We start from the raw sequence: 20,596 nt of genomic DNA on the forward strand, positions 1-20,596 counted from the left end.
TTCGGAATTTTGAGGGAAAATGTGAAGGAAATAAAATAGAGAATAAATGTAAAAATAAAGAAAAAAAATGAAGGAATTATATGATTTTTTTATAAATTTTAGTTATATTTAATTTTTTTATTTTATAATGAAATCAAATATGAGAAAATCATTTTTGTTAATATGTTTATCTTTCTTTAGTACTTTTCAAGAACTAAACATAGTATAAAGTTTTACGATTTTGGTCAAATCCTAATAATAATATCATATGAGAGAAAACTATTTATTTATTCCTAGTGAATTCATATATATTATTGAAAAGAGAATTAATTCATTTTTTTTTCTTCCAATTTGGTTATTATTTAATGTCACATATTTATTTATTTATAAATGTCACAAGTCCTTGGTCCAATTAAATTGACATTTGTTGGACCCACTCACAAATTTACCATATAAAAAATGTCAATTATTAAAGTCTTTGATATTTTTTTTTATCTTAAAATAAAATTACATTTTAAAACTTAGTAATTTATTTAGTAGAAGAAGTTGGAAGGAGAAGGAATGTTGAATAGAGGGGTGACGATGAAGAAAACCCTCACCCGCCTCCAAAGCTGACTATCGTCTTAAAGGGTCCGGAGTTCAAACACAACAAATAAAGAAAGGAAGCTTTTTCTTTCGTTTGCTGTCTCTCTCTCTCTCTTTCTCTTTCTCTTTCTCTTTCACCTCTGGCTTCTGTCTCTCTTCAATGAAATCATCTGAAATCTTGACCTTGAAGGGCATGACGCTGGTGTCCGTGCAAGCGTGTCAGCTGAGTCAGTCGACTCAGCCGGGTCTGTGGGACAGCGTACTGGAACTCACCAAGTCGGCTCAGGAACGGAACAGTGATCCTCTCCTATGGGCGGTTCAGCTTTCGTCGATTCTTAACTCCGCTGGGACTTCGCTGCCGTCGCCGGAGCTCGCGCACCTCCTGGTGTCTCATATCTGCTGGGCCAACAACGTGCCGATCACGTGGAAGTTCCTCGAGAAGGCCGTCTCCGGCAGGATCGCTCCGCCTATGCTCGTCCTAGCTCTTCTCTCTAGCAGGTTTTTTTTTTTTTTTTTTTAATTTGATTTTGAGTATACTTTCTAGGTTTGATGGGCTTTTCGCATTTTCCTTTTGGAATCTTTTCATTCTGGGTTTGTCGATTTTTGTGGTACTGTGACGTTCCTTCACTTTCTGGCTTCGTTTTGGGTTTTGCTCTTGCTCGAGGGGTTCGCCCCTCCCACCCTATTTTTTTATTTTATGTGTATAGGTATGTATGTACATCCATACGTAATGTGTATGGTTGTAAATGCATATACAGATAGTCTAATAATTGAAAATGGATGGGTTTTCTTTTAATTGGGATAGCCATGTTTAGTAATTTATGCATTTGGTTTGTAGCAAAGTCTTCAACCTCTAAGGTGGTTTTGTGCTATCTCTGTTAAAGACGAACTGCAAATGTTTGGGATCTGGGTGGTTTTTGAACTCGTAATTGGACATGGTTTTGGGTTTTTAATATGCCTTTTGATATTTAGATTCGATTATCTTCCTCAAAGTTGCTGGCATTTTGGGGGATTCTTTCTCTCTCTCTCCTTTTTTTTTTTTTGGGTCTTGATGAAACAATCATCTCTGACCTGGTTCTCAGTTATTTGGTCTTCAGATTCATTCTTAATAGAAGCGGCTTCATTTATTTGGTTCTCAGATTCATTCTTGATAGAAGCACACACACACACTCTCTCTCTCTTGGGTTTGCCTTCTACTGCATTTTATTTATCACAGTTCTCCACCCCTGAAGTTTGCATAGTTTTACTTTTTCCTCTTGCTTATGAGAAAATTGCCTTCTCCCTGTTGTTGATATATTTTCCTATTTGTAATTGGTGTTGACATTTATTGTACTCTTCATTTACTGTAGGGTCATTCCAAATCGTCGGTTGTATCCAGCGGCATATAGGCTTTACATGGAACTTCTTAAGCGGCACACCTTTTCATTTACATCTGAAATTAATGGACCAAATTATCAAAAGTAAGTTCAACTTATCCTATTCCTTCCTAAGGAACATAGTCATTACTTGATAAATTGAACCTGTATGATGTGGACGATATCTTGGTTTTCCAAAACCAAGCATGCACTGAAGGCATCTTATGTGACAAAGAGAACTTGAGCTATTCTTTGATAGTTGTTGTTGTTTCACAAATTCACTTTCTTTGATCCCATGCCAAGGTGGAAAAACAAAAAAAGAAGAAAGGAAGAAGAAAAGTCGTCGTTTTATTGAGAAAAAGTTTTTAGTTCTCTCTTGATATAATAAATGATACAAATTTTAATGGAAATTGTTTAAGTAACTGTTATCAAAATTGATCTGGAACTGCATAATAAGGTCATTTTAGCTTTGTCACTTATCGGCTTCATTCATCTTTCTCTTATCTTGATAGTTTTCTTCAATATACCATATTGGTAAGTAATTTAGCTGTAGCTATTGACATCCCTTTAATATGCATTGCAGGATTATGAAATCCATAGATGATGTTCTTCATCTTTCTCAGATATTTGGCCTTCAAGTATGTGAACCTGGGGCTCTTGTAGTTGAATTCATTTTTTCAATAGTGTGGCAGTTGCTTGATGCATCATTAGATGATGAAGGGCTGTTGGAACTTGCCCCAGATAAGAAATCTAAATGGCCAACCAGATCCCAAGATATGGATATTGATGGTCAGGATAGTTTTAATGAGAAGAGAACTGATCGCCAAGAGGGACTGTGCAAAGTAAATACTGTAATGGCTATTGAGATAATTGGAGATTTTTTCCAGAATAAAGTAACTTCCAAGATCCTTTACTTGGCACGCCGAAACATGTAAGAAATTCAAAATTCATATTCTTTTACCCAATTTCTTTTATGCTTCATGTGTGCTTTAGTGAGAGTTGTGATGCTTGCAAGTGGAAAAGAAGCAAATCTTGGAGTGTCTTATTAACTAACAGACTTTGGGATAGCTGTAGAATTATTTAGATGGACTGCGTCCAATTAGAGCTTGGATCGGTTTATTGAATTAAGGTAGTTGGTACATTACTGTGTTTCCTTTTTGTAGGTTCTCACATTGGGGTAGTTTCATCCAGCGATTACGAGTGCTTGCAGCAAACTCAACAGCATTGAGGAATTCAAAGCATATATCTCCAGATGCCCTTTTGCAGTTGACATCTGATGCACGTATAGTCTTGACTCGGGAATGCAAAACAAGTTTGCAGAAACAGTTTCATGCAGTTGTGGCTTCAGGATCTCTAATATCTTCTGCTGGTCAATGTCATGGGGTTAGTTGGTCTGCCCTTTGGCTTCCGATTGATATGTTTTTGGAGGACACTATGGATGATTCACAAGTGGTGGCTACAAGTGCTGTTGAAACTCTTACTGGTACAACTCATTTCTTTTCCAATGCCTAAGTCGTAGCTTTGTTGGAGATAGGTGAAACTTTTGTTCTTCCAAACAATATCATTGAATCAGAGTTAGTGTTGCAGGTTTAGTAAAGGCTCTTCAGGCAGTTAATGGGACATCCTGGCACAATACATTTCTAGGTGTATGGATTGCAGCTCTACGGCTTGTTCAAAGGGTAGGAATTTCTGCCAATGTGATTCATAAGATATATTTCTTCAGACAAAGTGTTTGTCTTTCTCTGTGTTGGGGAGATATTCTTGAGAAGATATGGTACATGATGCTGACTGGTTGTGTCTGAGGTCATTTTATCCCCAGTCATCTGTGGGTCAGGGCTTAAAATTTCAACATGGTTCGTTTGGTTTGAGCTATTGTTATGCTTGAATCTGGATGGATTATTTGGATCCTGTTTTGGTTTTGATGTAGACTGGAATAAGTGAGGAATTGGAACAAAGACCTTGGTCTGGACCATTGGAGAATGCTTCACTGATGAAGATTGGGATGTGTCAGATGATAGTACTTAATATAGAGCTGTGTGAATTGGATGAGTAGAGTAATCTTAATCTTGAAGGGCATACAATTACCAGCTAGATATAGTCTAGGTTACCTTCAGGTGATCCCTGATTGAGCTCTCTGTTGAATCAGAGGATCGTATACAGTTTGTGCATGGGAATCATTATTCTTAATGTTGAGCTTCATATGCTGTCATTTCAAGAAATTTACACTGATGATTTTTTCCTTTCCCCCCCTTTCTTTTTAGGAAAGGGATCCCAGTGAGGGTCCTGTACCACGGCTTGATACCTGCTTATGCATGTTATTGTCTATCACACCATTGGCAATTGTCAATATCATCGAGGAAGAGGAGAGCACACTGATTGATGAAGCTGGTCGCAGTCCCACCAATCAAAGGAAAGAGAAACAAATTTCAGTAAAGCATCGCAAAGACTTGATTTCCAGCTTGCAGCTATTGGGCGATTATGAGGGCTTGTTGACTGTACCTCAATCTCTTAGTTTGGTAGCCAATCAGGCTGTTGCCAAAGCAATGATGTTTGTTTCAGGCGTCACGTCTGGGAGTGGATACTTGGATTGCATGAGCATGAATGACTTGCCAATGAACTGTTGTGAGTAACTTTTTTTTTCCCTCTTTTAGTAATATAGTTTTGGTCCTTTGATGGTTTTCAGTTTTGGGAAGAATAGGATAGTTGTGGTGGATAACTTCTATTTAGTTTATGTTAAAGCTTTTCTCGAGTTGGCTTGATCTGCATAACTAACCCATTACCTAACTGTTTAAACTTAGATTAAACTAGTAGTTTAACATGGTATTAAAGCTTCAGTTTCTAGGGGTTATGACTTATGAATTTAATCTTCACCCCTTGCTTATACGCCATTTATTAAATCCATGTGCAAGCAATGGGAGGTTGCATGTGAGGTGGATGTTAAGACTGTAGCCTAAGTCAAACTCGATATACCTTGTCGGATCATTACCTAACAATTTAGGCTTTAGGTTAAATTGGTAACTTAAAAGTGCATACCTTTGACTGTGTTTACCTAGAGTTCATTGTGAAAAAAGTAAATTTGAATTCTTTTTATATATATATATATATATATTTCCTGGAATTCTTTTTATATATCTATGTTTTGTAGACAAATTGTATCATGCATCTGAGTTTGTGATTATTTGATCAGGTTGGCTTTGCTGAGTTTTGGTTGGGCCAAACTGCTGATTGCTCTCTTTTTTGAGGGTTGTCTTCCCTTTACTTTTTTCCCGACATTTCTTTTTAGACTTCCTTGATTTGATGGCTGTTTTACGTTTCCTTATCTGCAAATTCATATTAGTATTCCTTCTGAATATGGTTATCTGGCTAAAGTTCTGTTCTATTTTTCTTCTTGAGCCTGGATAGTTATTTCAAGTCTCTATGGTACATTTGCAAGGCTACTAATCTTTTGTCTCTCCTTGCAGCTGGAAACATGCGGCATCTGATTGTTGAGGCTTGTATTGCTAGAAATCTGCTGGATACTTCAGCATATTTGTGGCCAGGCTATGTGAATGGACGCAGCAACCAACTACCTCGTAGTGTTCCAGGCCCAATGCCTGGTTGGTCATCATTGATGAAAGGATCTCCACTAACTCCTCCAATGATAAATGTTTTGGTTTCAACCCCAGCTTCAAGGTATGCTGGCAGTCCTATTTCTCTATTTATTTATTGTTTGTGTATGTGTTGGGGTGGTGGTCTTGGAAAGAGAAGGAGGGGGGGCACCGCTTTTGGTTCATCCAGATTTTGTCTCCTGATTCTACCCTTCTCCTTAAAATGTCTTAACCAACTTTACAAGATGAGGAAGCCTTGGGCTGTGTTTGATTTCATATGATGAGGACACAATAAGATATGGGAATCCTAGCTCTTCATTGGTTCACTCTTAAGGTGGATAAGAGGATGGGTACACTATACACATGGATATTTATATATCTTATTCGTAGTTTATGGAAATCAATGTCAAGTTTAAACATGGAGGTTTGTAATGAAACCCTGTTAACTGACATAAGGTTTGGGTTTCAAATCCTGCAAGCACCATATTAACAGTGAAGATATTATGGATGATTTAGCCATTGAGGCTTGCCTCAAGTGGTGACGTGTTGGGGCAGGGAGGTAATGGGTTCTAGATTGTGTTGGGGCAGGGAGGTAAGGTATTCTAGATTAAATTCCCAATAGGGACCATAATAAATATTACCTATCAGGAAAAAAAAGAGGATATTGTGGATGATTTAAAGGCTTGAGTTTCAAATCCTACCACCTAATAAAAAGTTTTGAATGATTTAAATTAGAGATGCTTATATTTAATATAAATGTTTATCCTTTTTTATTCAACACTTGATTTCAAAGTGATTAATTTATTTTATTACTTAATTTATTTATTACAATTAATTAATTATTTAATTACCTTTGTACTAATTAGATCAATCCCTTCTCTTTGAACTGCTCTATCATGGTTTTAGGATCAGCTGCAAGAAAGAACTCAACTAGCTTTATATGGTTGTATTTGGTGAATCTCATGTTCATTTAGTCGTTCCCTTTGTCATTATTATATCAGTTCAAGTATAATCCCCAAATCGAATACCATAATTTTGTGCTCTCAACCACCCAAAAAATATCAAATCTATACCTTATTTTGATGGTGAACCTGTTACCGGGAAGGAAGAAAAACTAGTATGCTCCATAATTAAATCTTCATTACTCCAAAGAATAACATACAACCCTAATTTATACTGGGACTCTTCCATAGAATCCTCAAAATCTAGGAAACCAGAATTTAAATTAAAAAAAAATAGGATAACTACCGCATAGATAGCTGTCTTTATTTTCAAACTTAGATAAGACTCCTAATCTAATAAGCATAAAATTTAAACAACAAAGATTAATTCAAATAACTTATCTAAAACTAAAGGAATTCAAATGATATTTGACTCTTAACTTCCAACAGAACCAAACACCATAACATATCAAACTCCTCATGCGAGTCTTTATTGGGCCAACCCATAGCAGCTAAATTCAATCTCAGCAAAGGGGTTTTGGGCAAGTTGAAGAATGCCCAGTAAGGCTTTCAGGACTCTTCTTTCAGAGGAGAGAAAGTCACAAGCAAGGAGATCTTTCATTAACCCCTTTTTGCAAGCAATGTCTCAGGGTACAAGGGGGACGGTTTCTTTAATTTGATGACACTCCCTTGGCAGAAGCAGAAGGTTTTGAAGGTGGGTCTTCATCTCTTGCTTCTTTTTATTGGGGAAGGCATTCTGCCCTTTCTTCCCCTTTTGATTCTACAGTCAGGTCATTCATTGATGCAGTGGACCTTTGAATAAGCCCTTGGGAGTTGGTCTTGGCTGGTAGAATGAGCCTTAGTCGAAAGTGGGGCTTTCCATTGGGTCTTTGGGAGCTGGAAGTGGGCCGCTTAGGAATTTTTTTTGATAGGTAAAAGCAATTGTATTAAGAGCACCTAAGGAAGGGTGCTCAAAGGTATATGCAATGTATACAAGGCACCTATGCCAAAAAAAGAGGAGGGATACACAAAAAAACAACACCCTCACCTTACTTGCAACTCAACCAATCAATGAAATCAAATAAAGACAACAAACTAAAACCCACATGCGCCCCTACCCAATCCAAAAACATATACATAAAGGACTGTAAATAGCTTGGTCCACCAATTAGGAATCATCAAAGGTGCTTCAATTGTTAGTCCTAATGGTGAGAACATAGGAATGGGTTGTTTTTTTTTGTTTTTTTATTATTGGGTTTTGGGAGCAGTGGTGGCAAGATGGATCAGCTAGGGGTAGTTTGGTTTTCTAGGTTATTAGGGTGTTGATTTTGTTTGGAAGCTATTCCTCGCTGTTCTCTTTTCTTTCTTGATTGCCTTTTGGCGCTATTTATATACTCCGTATGTGTTTTGATATGCCTTTTCTGAGCGCTTTTAATATATTCTTACTTTACCTATCCCGAAAAAAAAAGAAAGAACTCCTTGTGATCCATGAGACTATCCAAGCCACTTAACTGATGAACTAAATATGATCTCAAAGTTCAATGCAGTCATTAATCTATTATTATGATTATTTTTTTTGATCCCCATTGGGACTCGAACCTGGTACTCCCACCCAACCCCTTACCACTTGAGTGAGGCCTCTTAAGGGCCCAAATTCATTGACTTGCAACTTAAAGCTTGCACCAAAAATCAAGCCTGGTCTGAGGCGGAAATGCTTTTGAAAGTGGGATGGGCTCCATGCTAACTTCGTATCCATTTGTCATTTCATGTTTGTATCAGTTCTACATTTTATATAATTTTAGTTTGTATTATTTGTGGTTCTCAATCAGGTGGTGACCATTCATCATTTTAGGAATCCTTCAAGGATACGTACAGGAGTGAATGTTGACATGATCTAATTTCAGATTATGCTGAATTTTTTGGACTAATTGGAAAACTATAGTAATGATCTAGATATGCAAAATGATCCAGAAAAATCACTGTAGGGCCAAAGTAGCGGTGTCTAATTTTCACCATAATTATAGATGATCTAGATATTCAACTCACATGTAAAACAAGAGAGGAAAAATGAAAACGATCTATATATTGTAGATTATGGGTTTGGCAGGTTGTTGATTTGAATAGTTTTGATGCAGAATCCCTTAAAATCAACAACTATTTTTTTTTATAACTATGGTTTGGCTTGGTTTTTGTTTTAAAGAAAAATGAAAATGATCTATATATTGTAGTTTATGGGTTTGGAAGGTGGTTGATTTGAATAGTTTTGATGCAGGATCACTTAAATCAACGACTAATTTTTTGTTAACTATGGTTTGGCTTGGTTTTTGGTTTAAAGAGTATGATGATTTGACATTGTTGAAATTTGACATTCAAAGTTAGGGTTTTTAATTTAGGAAAGTATTTTAGGAATAAAAAAGGAGAGATCATTTAGGATGATTCAGTTTCCTAATTTTAGGAGAGAATCAAGCTAGATTGATATTTTCTTATTCAGTCATTTGTGTATATATATGTGTATGGTGTGTACCTAAAAACATCAATAAAGGAATTCAGAAATTCTTCATGGTATCAGAGCCAGTTTTCTGAAACCCTAATCCCTTCTGGCCACCTCTTATTCAGGCCATCATTCATTCCGGCCAAATCTCTTTGGCCATCTCTCAATCCGACCATCTCTCATTCCGGTCATCAGTCCCTATTCTCAGAGCCAAGGGAGAAAACGCTTTCCGGTCGGTCGAATCGTCGTCAGAAAACATTCACCGTCGGCGACTTTTCCGGTAAACTTTTTTTTCACACCGCAAGGAGCGTCTGGAGGAGATCTACAACTTTTCCCAAAACACCGGAGCCAGAAAACCATCCACGCGCCGCCGCACGCGCGTTTTTTCCGGCCGGGCGACTGCATCTCACGCGCCGGCGGCGTGAGGGCGCGTGAGCCACTTTCCGGCGACGCGCTTCCTACTCCAAGCTCGCCTGACGTCGACCAGCCACCCTACGTACCTGTTTCTGCCATCCAAGCCCTGCACGTGCCTCTTTTGGGATCCTTTTGCCTCTGCGAGCCCTCCGATCAGTTTTTCCGACGTCCTCATCGTCGGCTATTTTTCCTCAACTCCAATCCCTGCACGTGCCTTGGGAAGTGTTTTTCTACCTTTCCGGTCCATGACAAAATATGGAATGACATCATCACAAGTATCCAGCGTCACGTCACCAGAATTAGGAGGCAGATCTGAAATTCCAAACCTTGGTGGCAATGATTCCTCTCCTATTCTCATCACAGGACACAAATTAAATGGCCATAACTATTTACAGTGGTCACAATCTGTGTTGCTGTTCATTTGCGGTAAAGGAAAGGATGAGTACCTCACTGGAGAAGCAGCCATGCCAGAAACTACAGAACCGGGTTTCAGGAAGTGGAAGATTGAAAACAGCATGATCATGTCATGGCTTATCAATTCCATGAACAATGACATAAGTGAAATTTCTTGCTGTTTAGGACTGCAAAGGACATATGGGATGCCAGCCAAAGAAACTTACTCAAGTTCTGAAAATATTTCAGAACTTTTTCAGGTTGAATCAGCCCTATATGACTTCCGCCAAGGAGAGCAGACAGTTACTCAGTATTACAACACACTCACAAGGTACTGGCAGCACCTTGACTTATTCGAGACTCACTCATGGAAATGTCCTGATGATGCAGCAACATACAGGAAAATTGTGGAACAAAAGAGACTATTCAAGTTTTTCCTAGGACTAAACAGGGAATTGAATGATGTTAGAGGCCGAATCATGAGCATTAAACCCCTGCCAAGTCTCAGGGAGGCTTTTTCAGAGGTTAGGCGTGAAGAAAGTAGAAAGAAAGTGATGATGGGATCCAAAGAGCAACCTGCCCCAACATTGGATGCCTCTGCCCTTGCTGCTCGGTCATTTAATAGTAGTGGTGGAGATCGTTAGAAACGGGATAGGCCTTGGTGTGATTATTGTAAGAAACCAGGCCATTATAAGGAGACTTGCTGGAAGCTTCATGGCAAACCAGCTGATTGGAAACCAAAGCCACGGTCTAACAGAGATGGCAGAGCACACGTGGCTGCCAACTCTGAGAGCACATCTGTTCCCGAGCCGAGTCCATTCAACAAAGAGCAGATGGAGATGCTACAGAAACTATTAAGCCAAGTTGGCAGTGGCAGTACTACCGGTGTAGCCATCACTGCTAATCGAGGAGGAATGAAGTCGTGGATAGTGGACACAGGTGCTTCTGATCACATGACAGGAGATGCTGCCAATTCTTCAAAATTACAAGCCAAGTAATGGTCATTCATTTGTCCATATTGCTGATGGTTCAAAGTCAAAAATTGTCGGACAGGTTCTATAAAACTTACTAAAGACTTATATCTTGACTCTGTCCTCCATGTTCCAAACTTGGATTGTAATCTTTTGTCCATTAGCAAATTGGCCCGTGATCTCCAATGTGTTACTAAATTTTATCCAAACTTGTGTGTTTTTCAGGACTTGAAATCGGGGAAGATGATTGGCAGTGCTGAACTGTGTTCCGGGCTCTACCTCCTCTCATGTGGCCAATTCTCAAACCAAGTCTCTCAAGCAAGTTGCGTACAGTCTCAGAATATGTTAGAGTCTTTCAATTCTGTGTCAAATTCTAAGGTCAATAAAGATAGTGAGATTATAATGTTACACTATCGCCTTGGTCATCCTAGCTTTGTTTACCTTGCAAATTGTTTCCCAAATTATTTATCAATAAAAATCCAGCATCTTATCACTGTGAAATTTGTCAGTTTGCAAAGCATACTCGAACAGTCTATCCTCAATCCCATACAAACCTTCGACTGTTTTCTCTCTAGTACATAGTGATGTGTGGGGTCCCTTCCGGATAAAAAATATTTCTGACACTCGATGGTTTGTCACATTCGTTGATGATCATACACGGGTAACATGGGTTTTCCTTATGAAAGAAAAGTCAGAGGTCGGGCACATTTTTCAAACCTTCCATCTTATGGTTCAAAATCAATTCAATTCCAAAATTCAAGTCTTCAAGTCAGATAATGCAAAGGAATACTTTACTAGTAGTCTCAGTACTTATCTTCAAAATCACGACATTATCCACATAAGTTTTTGCGTTGACACCCCACAACAAAATGGGGTGGCTGAACGCAAGAATAGACATCTCTTGGAGGTTGCCCGGTGCCTTATGTTTTCCTCTAATGTTCCAAACTATTTCTGGGGGGAAGCTATTCTCACAGCTACTTATTTGATTAACCGTATGCCATCCAGAGTGCTTACCTTTCAATCCCCCACGTCAACTTTTCTTAAAACAATTTCCTCACACCCGTGCAGCCTCTTCTGATTTGCCACTCAAAGTATTTGGTTGCACGGCATTCGTTCATGTGTATCCTCAAAATCGTAGCAAATTTGCTCATCGAGCCAATAAGTGCATTTTCCTAGGGTATTCTCCAACCCAAAAAGGGTACAAATGCTATTCTCCAACCAACAAAAGATTTTACACTACCATGGACGTCTCTTTCTTTGAACATGTCTTCTTCTATCCCAAATCTCATGTTCAGGGGGAGAGCATGAATGACATCAAGTTTGGGAGTCTCTTCTTGAGGGTGTACCTTCTTTTCACTCAGAGTCACCAAATCCTTTCCAATTCGCGTCACTGAGTTGTCCACACCCATACTGTCATCAGTCCAGCCAGCCCAACACATAAATGTTCCTTCTCCTGTGACCATCCAGTCTCCCACGCCTATTCAACCTATAGCCCCACAACTTGCTAATGAGAACTTACAAGTTTACATCAGGGAGGAGGAAAAGACAGGAATTAGAGCACGGATCACAGTCAACATGTGGCCAATATATTGACTCCAATTCAAGTCTTCCTAAAGAGAACATAGGTGAGGATAGGGCTGGAAAGGTGTTAATTCCCAGCATTGATGATTCTACTCTGCCGATTGCATTGAGGAAGGGTGTTAGGAGATGTACAAATCATCCAATTGGGAATTATGTTACATATGAAGGGCTATCACCATCTTACAGAGCATTTGCTACTTCTCTTGATGATACTCAGGTTCCCACACAATACAAGAGCATTAAAAATTTCAGAATGGAAGAAGGCAGTACAAGATGAGATTGATGCACTTGAGAAGAATGGGACGTGGACTATCACAGATTTGCCGGTTGGGAAGAGGCCCGTGGGGTGCAAGTGGATTTTCACCATAAAATACAAAGCAGATGGATCAGTCGAGAGATTCAAGGCTCGTTTGGTAGCTAGAGGGTTTACACAATCCTATGGGATAGACTATCAGGAGACTTTTGCTCCTATTGCAAAACTGAACACTATCAGGATTCTTCTCTCAGTGGCTGTCAATCAAGATTGGTGCTTGCAACAATTGGACATAAAAAATGCGTTTCTAAATGGTGACTTAGAAGAGGAAGTCTATATGGAAATACCACCTGGTTTCGAAGGAAGTATGGCAAAGAATCAGGTTTGCAAACTCCAAAAATCCTTGTACGACCTTAAACAATCTCCCCGAGCCTGGTTTGATAGATTCACAAAAGCAGTCCTGAAGCTGGGTTACAAACAAGGTCAGGTTGATCATACTCTATTTGTCAAGAAGTCTCATGCCGGGAAAATGGCCATATTGATAGTCTATGTTGATGATATTATTCTATCTGGGAATGATATGGAGGAATTACAGAATTTGAAGAAGTATTTGTCAGAGGAGTTTGAAGTTAAAGACCTTGGAAATTTGAAATATTTCCTTGGTATGGAAGTGGCTAGATCAAGGAAGGGAATTGTAGTCTCTCAAAGAAAATACATACTCGATCTTCTTAAGGAGACCGGTATGCTTGGATGCAAACCAATTGATACTCCTATGGATAGTTAGAAGAAACTTGGTATCGAGAAAGAAAGTACACCGGTAGACAGGGGGAGATATCAGCGGCTGTCGTCGGGCGCTTGATTTATTCTCACATACCTCGGCCAGATATTGGCTTTGCAGTGAGTGCTGTAAGTCAATTCATGCACAGCCCCACTGAGGAACACATGGAAGCAGTCTACAGGATTCTTAGATATTTAAAAATGACATCAGGGAAAGGTCTATTCTTCAGAAAGACAGAGAACCGTGACACTGAAGTATACTCAGATGCGGATTGGGTCAGGAAACATCATTGACAGGCGGTCCACTTCTGGATATTGGTTCTTTTGTCTGGGGAAATCTTGTTACCTGGAGGAGTAAAGAAGCAATCAGTTGTAGCCAGAAGTAGTGCAGAAGCGGAGTACAGAGCTCTTGCATAGGGAATTTGTGAAGGGATTTGGATAAAAAGGGTTCTTAGTGAACTGGGGCAAACGAGTTCATCTCCAATTCTGATGATGTGTGATAATCAGCAGCTATAAGCATAGCAAAGAACCCCGTGCATCATGACAGGACCAAGCACGTTGAGATTGACAGACACTTCATCACAGAGAAGGTGACTAGTGAGACGGTTTAATTGAACTATGTTCCTACCAAGCACCAAACCGCAGACATCCTCACCAAAGCTTTACCTAGGCCTAACTTTGAAGACTTAACTTGCAAGCTGGGATTATATGATATATATTCTTCAGCTTGAGGGGGTGTTTTGAAATTTGGCATTCAAAGTTAGGGTTTTTAATTTAGGAAAGTATTTTAGGAATAAAAAAGGAGAGATCATTTAGGATGATTCAGTTTCCTAATTTTAGGAGAAAATCAAGCTAGATTGATATTTTCTTATTCAGTCATTTGTGTATATATATGTGTATGGTGTGTACCTAAAAACATTAATAAAGGAATTCAGAAATTCTTCAGACATGATTGTGGAGTTTAGGCTAAGGGTTACTAAATTGGAAGTTAAATACTAGGTGTTTGAAGAGATTTGATAATCTGAAAGTTAAAGAAAAAGGGATAAGAGAAGATGAATGGGAACCTAAAGGAAAAGAATGGATGAGAAATAATGAACAAGATCCACACAAGAAGAACGGATTAGAGAAGGACGAATGGAACCTAGTGATCACTTTTAGGTTCCTTGGCAACCCTTTGAACTGTCATTTCTATGTTCTTTGGCCATCCTTTAGGAATTTGCTTCTAGGCTCTTTGGCAATCACCTAACTACTTCTAATCATCACGTTATTTGACTCTTTAGACTCTTATATATGTATCCTAATAAGTATTCCATCGGTACTTTAATGTGTTATGTTATGTCGCATAGAATCAGTGTATGCAGAATTGGTACTCTCTTTTGTCTACATCTGTAGTAAGATGGGTTGTTGAGTTCAGTGTCATTCTTCATTTTGGTTCTTGATGATGCCATAATGTAAATGACTTAAGGGTGGTAGCTGACAGAATAGCTATAAGATTCCTGAACCTGGTCTTCAGTTACACCTTTTTCTTTCCTGAAGCCAGGTAGATCAGATGCTCTTTTTTGTAAATTTACCCAGTGGTAAGCCAACTGAATTTAAGCTCATGGGTTTGATGGAAGCTTAGCAGAGATTGAGAAAATCTATGAGATAGCAGTCAATGGTTCAGATGATGAGAAGATATCTGCTGCAGCAATTCTTTGTGGGGCTTCTCTAGTTCGTGGTTGGAATATACAGGTAAATGCCAAGGAAGTGTTTTTGTTGGGTTTACTTAAAAGGGCATTGTGTTTTTTTAATATTCTCTTTTGCTTGATTATCATGGAAGAGCAGTATGTCTGATTATTTTTGTCTTCTGAAGTCACCTCTTTTTCTTTTTGATCCATTTGTTACAAGTATATTTTGGTCTATGTTGCTTGCAGGAACACACTGTTTTTTTCATTACAAAATTGCTTTCCCCTCCAGTTCCTGCAGACTATTCTGGAACAGACAGCCATTTGATTGGTTATGCACCATTTCTGAATGTCCTTCTTGTGGGAATATCGAGTGTGGATTGCGTTCAGATTTACTCCTTACATGGCTTGGTAGGTTGAACTTCCAATGACCCGTCATGCTTTCTTATTGATGAAAATAAAAATAAGAATTGAAAAAGAAAAAAAAAAAAAAACTCAATCGGCTTATGAGCAACTTGAGTTAGTGTGGCAATGGCATATTCAAATTCGTTGTCTAGCATATTTTTCAAGTTGTGAAGCCCGAATTTTGAATGTGGTTCTTAAACAAACTGAATCCAGGTCCTTGGGCTGGGCTTGAATTAGCCTTGAGCATGGCAATCTTATATTATGTGTGGGCACAAGGGTATTTTAGTCATGGGCCTATTTGGGAGAGCTTTACTTCTGCGTTTTTAACAATAAAGAAGTAGAAGCAAACTACTTTTGCTCTGTGATTGATTTTCTTTTGTTAAAAATAAGGACAATTTTGACATTTTTTAAAACTGAACAAAAGTAAAAATCTACTTCCCATTGAGGAAAAGCAAGTGCTTCTTTTCCTAGATGTGGATAAATCATGTTTGGAAGTGAAGGGCCCACATTTGAGAGTTTTATCCATGCTTAAAAGTTGTGTTTGACCTTCAAACGTTACTTTTAGTTCTTGAGAAACTTTCCTAAACAAGGCTTATGCCTCTACTATCTTAGAAGAAAATACTGCAGTTTTCCTCTATGAACTCGCTTTTCTCATATTTCAACAAAATATTCAGTCATTGCATGAGAACATTTCCAGTGAAAGAATTTTTAGTGTTTAGCCTGCTGGCTGCAGGCTCTTATCAATTTCTTCATGTATCCCATCAAAGCTTAATATGATGCGATATTCAAGTTTTCCTTTCCATTTAGAGCTGCTGCAATGTTGCTGAAATGTGATTATCATTATTTGTCAGTGAATGAAGATCCTATGTGCCACAAATCAGTGCTAAGAAATTTCAAAGTTGCATAACTTTTTAAAATAAGATTGATAATTAAGTTCAAGTAAGCCGAGCCAAGCAAGTTCAATCTTTGGATCTAGGGACAGATCTGCGCATGAGCTATGGTAGCTGAATTTTTAACTTGGGTTGGGGCCAATCTCGAGCACAACTCAACTGCTGTTTTAGCAAACTCAAGCAGCTGGATAATCCAGATGGTCTTATCCCACCGGCAATATATACATCTGTGTTTCTGTGAAACTTGTATAAAAAAAATTAAACAATTTATGGAACAAAATGAACAAAGGTGAGATCAACTACTCTAGGCTCCTTGGGTTCAACTAATTTGAGGTACCGCCCCCTTGTCCTGAAAATATGAAGGGAAAAGGCTGAGGGAGGATATCTAGAAAATTATCATAGCTGTGAAGCAAAAAGAAATTAGACACAGAAAATGTCTCTGCTTATCTGAAAAAGAAAAAAACCCTGCTTTAACTACACTTGTCATGCATGCGTAAAAGCATCCATTCAAGCACACAACATGGAGACTTTCCCTAATTGAAGTTATGATGTATTCTTGCATGTGTCTTCTAAATGAATTATGGTGCATAACTGCATGCATACAGTCACACATTCAACATACTGAGAGCTTTCTTTCAGAGGAATTCATGACACATACTTGTGTGCAGACATTCATACATATTCAACATTTTGACAGCCTTATTTCCAATAACCTATCAAAAAATAAATAAATAAACTCACTATACATATCTGTATGGACACATTCATGCACATTCAACATATAGAGAGCCTTGCTTCTAATGTACTTATGATGCATATACTCGATATATAGATTCAAGTTTATTTGTGAAACATGTTCACTTTATGAGATGTAATGAACAAAAAGGCAGAGGCTTTGCCTAAAGAAAAGGGGAATTTAAAATGAAAGGAAGTCTTTGTCCTAGAGTACCTATACTGAGACCATCATGTCTCTGAACTGATGTTTCTAATTATTCCTTGCTAGGTTCCACAACTGGCAGGTGCATTGATGCCCATCTGTGAGGTTTTTGGGTCATGTGCACCAAAGGTGTCCTGCACTCTTACAACAGGGGAAGAAATCTCTTCCCATCAGGTGTTTTCAAATGCATTTAATCTTCTTCTGAGATTATGGAGATTCAATCATCCACCTCTTGAACATGTGATGGGAGGAGATATACCTCCAGTGGGATCCCAATTGACTCCTGAGTACCTCCTACTAGTGAGAAACTCCCAGTTGGCAAATTCTGGGAACACAACCAAAGGTCCATTCAAGTACAGGAGGCCATCAAGAATTTCAAGTCCATCTCCAGAACCCATATTTATGGATTCTTTTCCAAAATTAAAACTATGGTACCGGCAGCATCAAGCATGTATTGCTTCAGCCCTCTCTGGTCTTGTACATGGGACTCCTGTTCATCAGGTTGTTGATGCGGTTCTGAATATGATGTTCAGAAAGATGGGTAGGGGTGGTCAGCCACTGACGCCTACAGCTTCTGGAAGTAGTAATTCTTCTGGTTCTGGACCTGAGGATGCCTCTCTTAGACTCAAGTTACCTGCATGGGACATTCTGGAAGCTATTCCCTTTGTTCTTGATGCAGCTCTCACAGCTTGTGCTCATGGAAGAGTCTCTCCCCGTGAACTGGCTACAGGTTTGTTCAATTCACTTGTGAATGTCTAAAAGATTTTTTGCGTAGTTCTAATATTTATTTGTAGAAAAAGAAATACACTTACCAGGGAACAGTGAGAGAGAGAGAGCCCATATGATAAATGGCTACAATTTTCCTTCTGGTCATCAGCATGCTGTATGTAAATTGTCCTTATGGTGTGCCAAACTAGGTGTTCTGTGTGTTGTCAAACAACTTAAAATGTTTCCCCATTCTGGATTGGTAAAATAAACAAAAAGGAAAAGGTGCACCCTGTTAGTCTGTGCATACCCAAGTTTTGTAAGAAATGATTGTATGCAGGCTCTCACCTTCTGCTTAAATTTTGGACATATTACACACTGATTTTGACGTGTTACTTAAGATCTTTGCACTATTCTATTTCAGGGCTTAAAGACCTTTCTGATTTTCTTCCTGCTTCTTTGGCAACCATTGCAAGTTACTTTTCTGCTGAAGTAACACGCGGTATTTGGAAACCAGCTTTTATGAATGGAACTGATTGGCCAAGCCCTGCTGCAAATTTATCCATGGTTGAGCAACAAATAAAGAAAGTCCTGGCTGCAACTGGTGTTGATGTTCCAAGCCTTGCTGCAGGTACTTTTTAAACTTCCACTTCTTCCTATAGGTCATGTTGAATACTCATGTCTAGTCAAATTGAAAAATGTCCTTAACAGTCTTTCTGCATCAAGATTTGCAGTCTTACAAGCAACTCTGTTGCAAGACTTGCATCAGTTGCTGTCTTAACCATCAAATATATCATTCTCCTGTGAACACAGAAAAAATGTATGGAACACTGCTTGTGGAAGGTTAGTAGATTAGATAGAAACACGAGCCAATTTCTATTTCTGATGCAGAAATGCCCTTTCCTCGTGATAGAGGAGGAAGACCAGCTTCTATCCTTGGAGTTTTTCCATATGCAGGGAAAATAAATATTTGAGTAAAAGTTTCATATAGGGAATTTCATGGTTAACCAAAATGATCTGTTTAATGTTATGGCTGTAACTTGATTTGCTTTCAGTGGGAAGCTCTCCAGCTACACTTCCTTTACCCTTGGCTGCTTTAGTAAGTCTCACAATAACCTACAAACTTGATAGAGCCACGGAACGCCTCCTAACAGTAGTGGGGCCAGCATTGAACTCGCTTGCAGCAGGTTGCCCTTGGCCATGTATGCCCATCATAGCTTCTTTATGGGCCCAGAAGGTAAAGCGTTGGGCTGATTACCTCATCTTCTCTGCTTCTCGAACTGTCTTCCATCACAAAAGTGATGCTGTAGTTCAGCTTCTCAAGAGCTGCTTCACATCCACTCTTGGGCTTAATTCCTCCCCTGTCTCCAGCAATGGTGGTGTTGGCGCTCTTCTTGGCCATGGATTTGGTTCTCATTATTCTGGAGGGATGTCTCCAGTCGCCCCTGGAATCCTCTATTTGAGAGTGCACCGGGATGTTAGAGATGTCATGTTCATGACAGAGGTTGTCCTCTCTCTTCTAATGCAGTCTGTTAGAGATATTGCTAGCTGTGGGCTACCCAAGGAGAGACTGGAGAAATTGAAGAAAACCAAGTATGGGATGAGATACGGGCAGGTTTCTCTTGCTGCCGCAATGACTCGAGTCAAGCTTGCAGCTTCACTTGGTGCTTCAATTGTTTGGATATCTGGGGGATTAACTTTGGTTCAATCTTTGATCAAAGAAACCTTACCTTCTTGGTTTATATCAGTTCATGGATCAGAGCATGAAGGAACGGAATCAGAAGAGATGGCTGCTATGCTGGGGGGTTATGCCCTTGCATACTTTGCAGTGCTTTGTGGCACATTTGCTTGGGGTGTGGACTTGATGTCACCAGCATCAAAGCGACGGCCAAAGGTACTGGGTGCCCACTTAGAATTTCTGGCAAATGCGCTTGATGGGAAAATATCCCTTGGTTGCGTCTGGGGCACTTGGCGAGCTTATGTGCCAGCTCTTGTGACCTTAATGGTGGGGTGTACACCGGCATGGATTCCAGAGGTGGATGTAGAAGTGTTGAAGAGGGTGAGCAAGGGATTGAGGCAATGGAATGAGGAAGAACTAGCGATCGCATTGTTGGGACTTGGTGGGATCCATGCAATGGGAGCAGCTGCTGAAGTGATTGTTGAAAGGGGGTAATAATCTTTTCATTAGTGTTTTAAGTGGTGTAGTGATTTCAGGTGGGAAAGTTCAATGTTTATGGGATAGGTGCAAGAAATTTGACATTCCCAACTGGTACAGTTCTCTGTAGGATATTACCAGATGATGTAAATTTCAAACAGGCAGCAAAGAAAATTGGTTCTGATGGTTCTTTTAGTATGTAAATAGCACTGATTTTCATTAGACTGAGTATTCAAATGTGAAACATCTCAATGAAAAATGATGAAATACAATGCCTGGGTAACTTGGTATCTGAAGTTGAAAGGATTCTATTTCCACTATGGCTCCTTCTGAAAACCACTGAAGTGAAACTGAGGGGAAAAGCTGATATTTTCCTGGAAATTTGGAATGTAAATGTATTTTGTTGCATCTTATTTTTAGGGTTTTGCTCTTTCCATTTCTACTACAATGACCTAAATCATTGCCCTTGAACCTACCTCTGAAGGTTCAAGGCCCACAATTGTAAGCTTGTGG

At 39.1% G+C, this 20,596-nt stretch overlaps 1 protein-coding gene across 3 annotated transcripts; it reads left to right on the plus strand.

Moving 5' to 3' along the window:
• The first annotated feature begins 570 nt into the window (after positions 1–570).
• On the plus strand, positions 571–20,477 carry LOC117919206 (mediator of RNA polymerase II transcription subunit 33A-like). 3 transcript variants are annotated; one of them, XM_034836336.1, is made up of 12 exons: positions 571–1,062; positions 1,914–2,024; positions 2,503–2,850; positions 3,083–3,402; positions 3,507–3,598; positions 4,181–4,538; positions 5,381–5,591; positions 14,944–15,058; positions 15,241–15,402; positions 17,290–17,953; positions 18,353–18,559; positions 18,984–20,477. In XM_034836336.1, exons 1-12 carry the CDS (start codon positions 725–727, stop codon positions 20,099–20,101), a joined length of 4,044 nt encoding a protein of 1,347 aa, XP_034692227.1. In that variant the 5' UTR covers positions 571–724; the 3' UTR covers positions 20,102–20,477. The 3 variants fall into 3 exon arrangements, with proteins under 3 accessions (XP_034692227.1, XP_034692226.1, XP_034692228.1); XM_034836335.1 differs by having other exon boundaries at positions 572–1,062; positions 4,181–4,541; XM_034836337.1 differs by lacking the exon at positions 15,241–15,402 and having other exon boundaries at positions 572–1,062; positions 4,181–4,541.
• Positions 20,478–20,596: the final 119 nt, after the last annotated feature.

The sequence above is a fragment of the Vitis riparia genome, chromosome 7, assembly GCF_004353265.1.
Source record: "Vitis riparia cultivar Riparia Gloire de Montpellier isolate 1030 chromosome 7, EGFV_Vit.rip_1.0, whole genome shotgun sequence".
NCBI lineage: Eukaryota > Viridiplantae > Streptophyta > Magnoliopsida > Vitales > Vitaceae > Vitis > Vitis riparia.

Bases quoted from the DNA above. Each gene is read 5' to 3' on its own strand.
- LOC117919206 (XM_034836335.1), top strand. From the start codon at position 725: ATGAAATCATCTGAAATCTTGACCTTGAAGGGCATGACGCTGGTGTCC. The intron at 3,403-3,506 runs GTACAACTCATT...TTAGTGTTGCAG, and splicing joins TGCTGTTGAAACTCTTACTG to GTTTAGTAAAGGCTCTTCAG. The intron at 3,599-4,180 runs GTAGGAATTTCT...CTTTCTTTTTAG, and splicing joins CTCTACGGCTTGTTCAAAGG to GAAAGGGATCCCAGTGAGGG.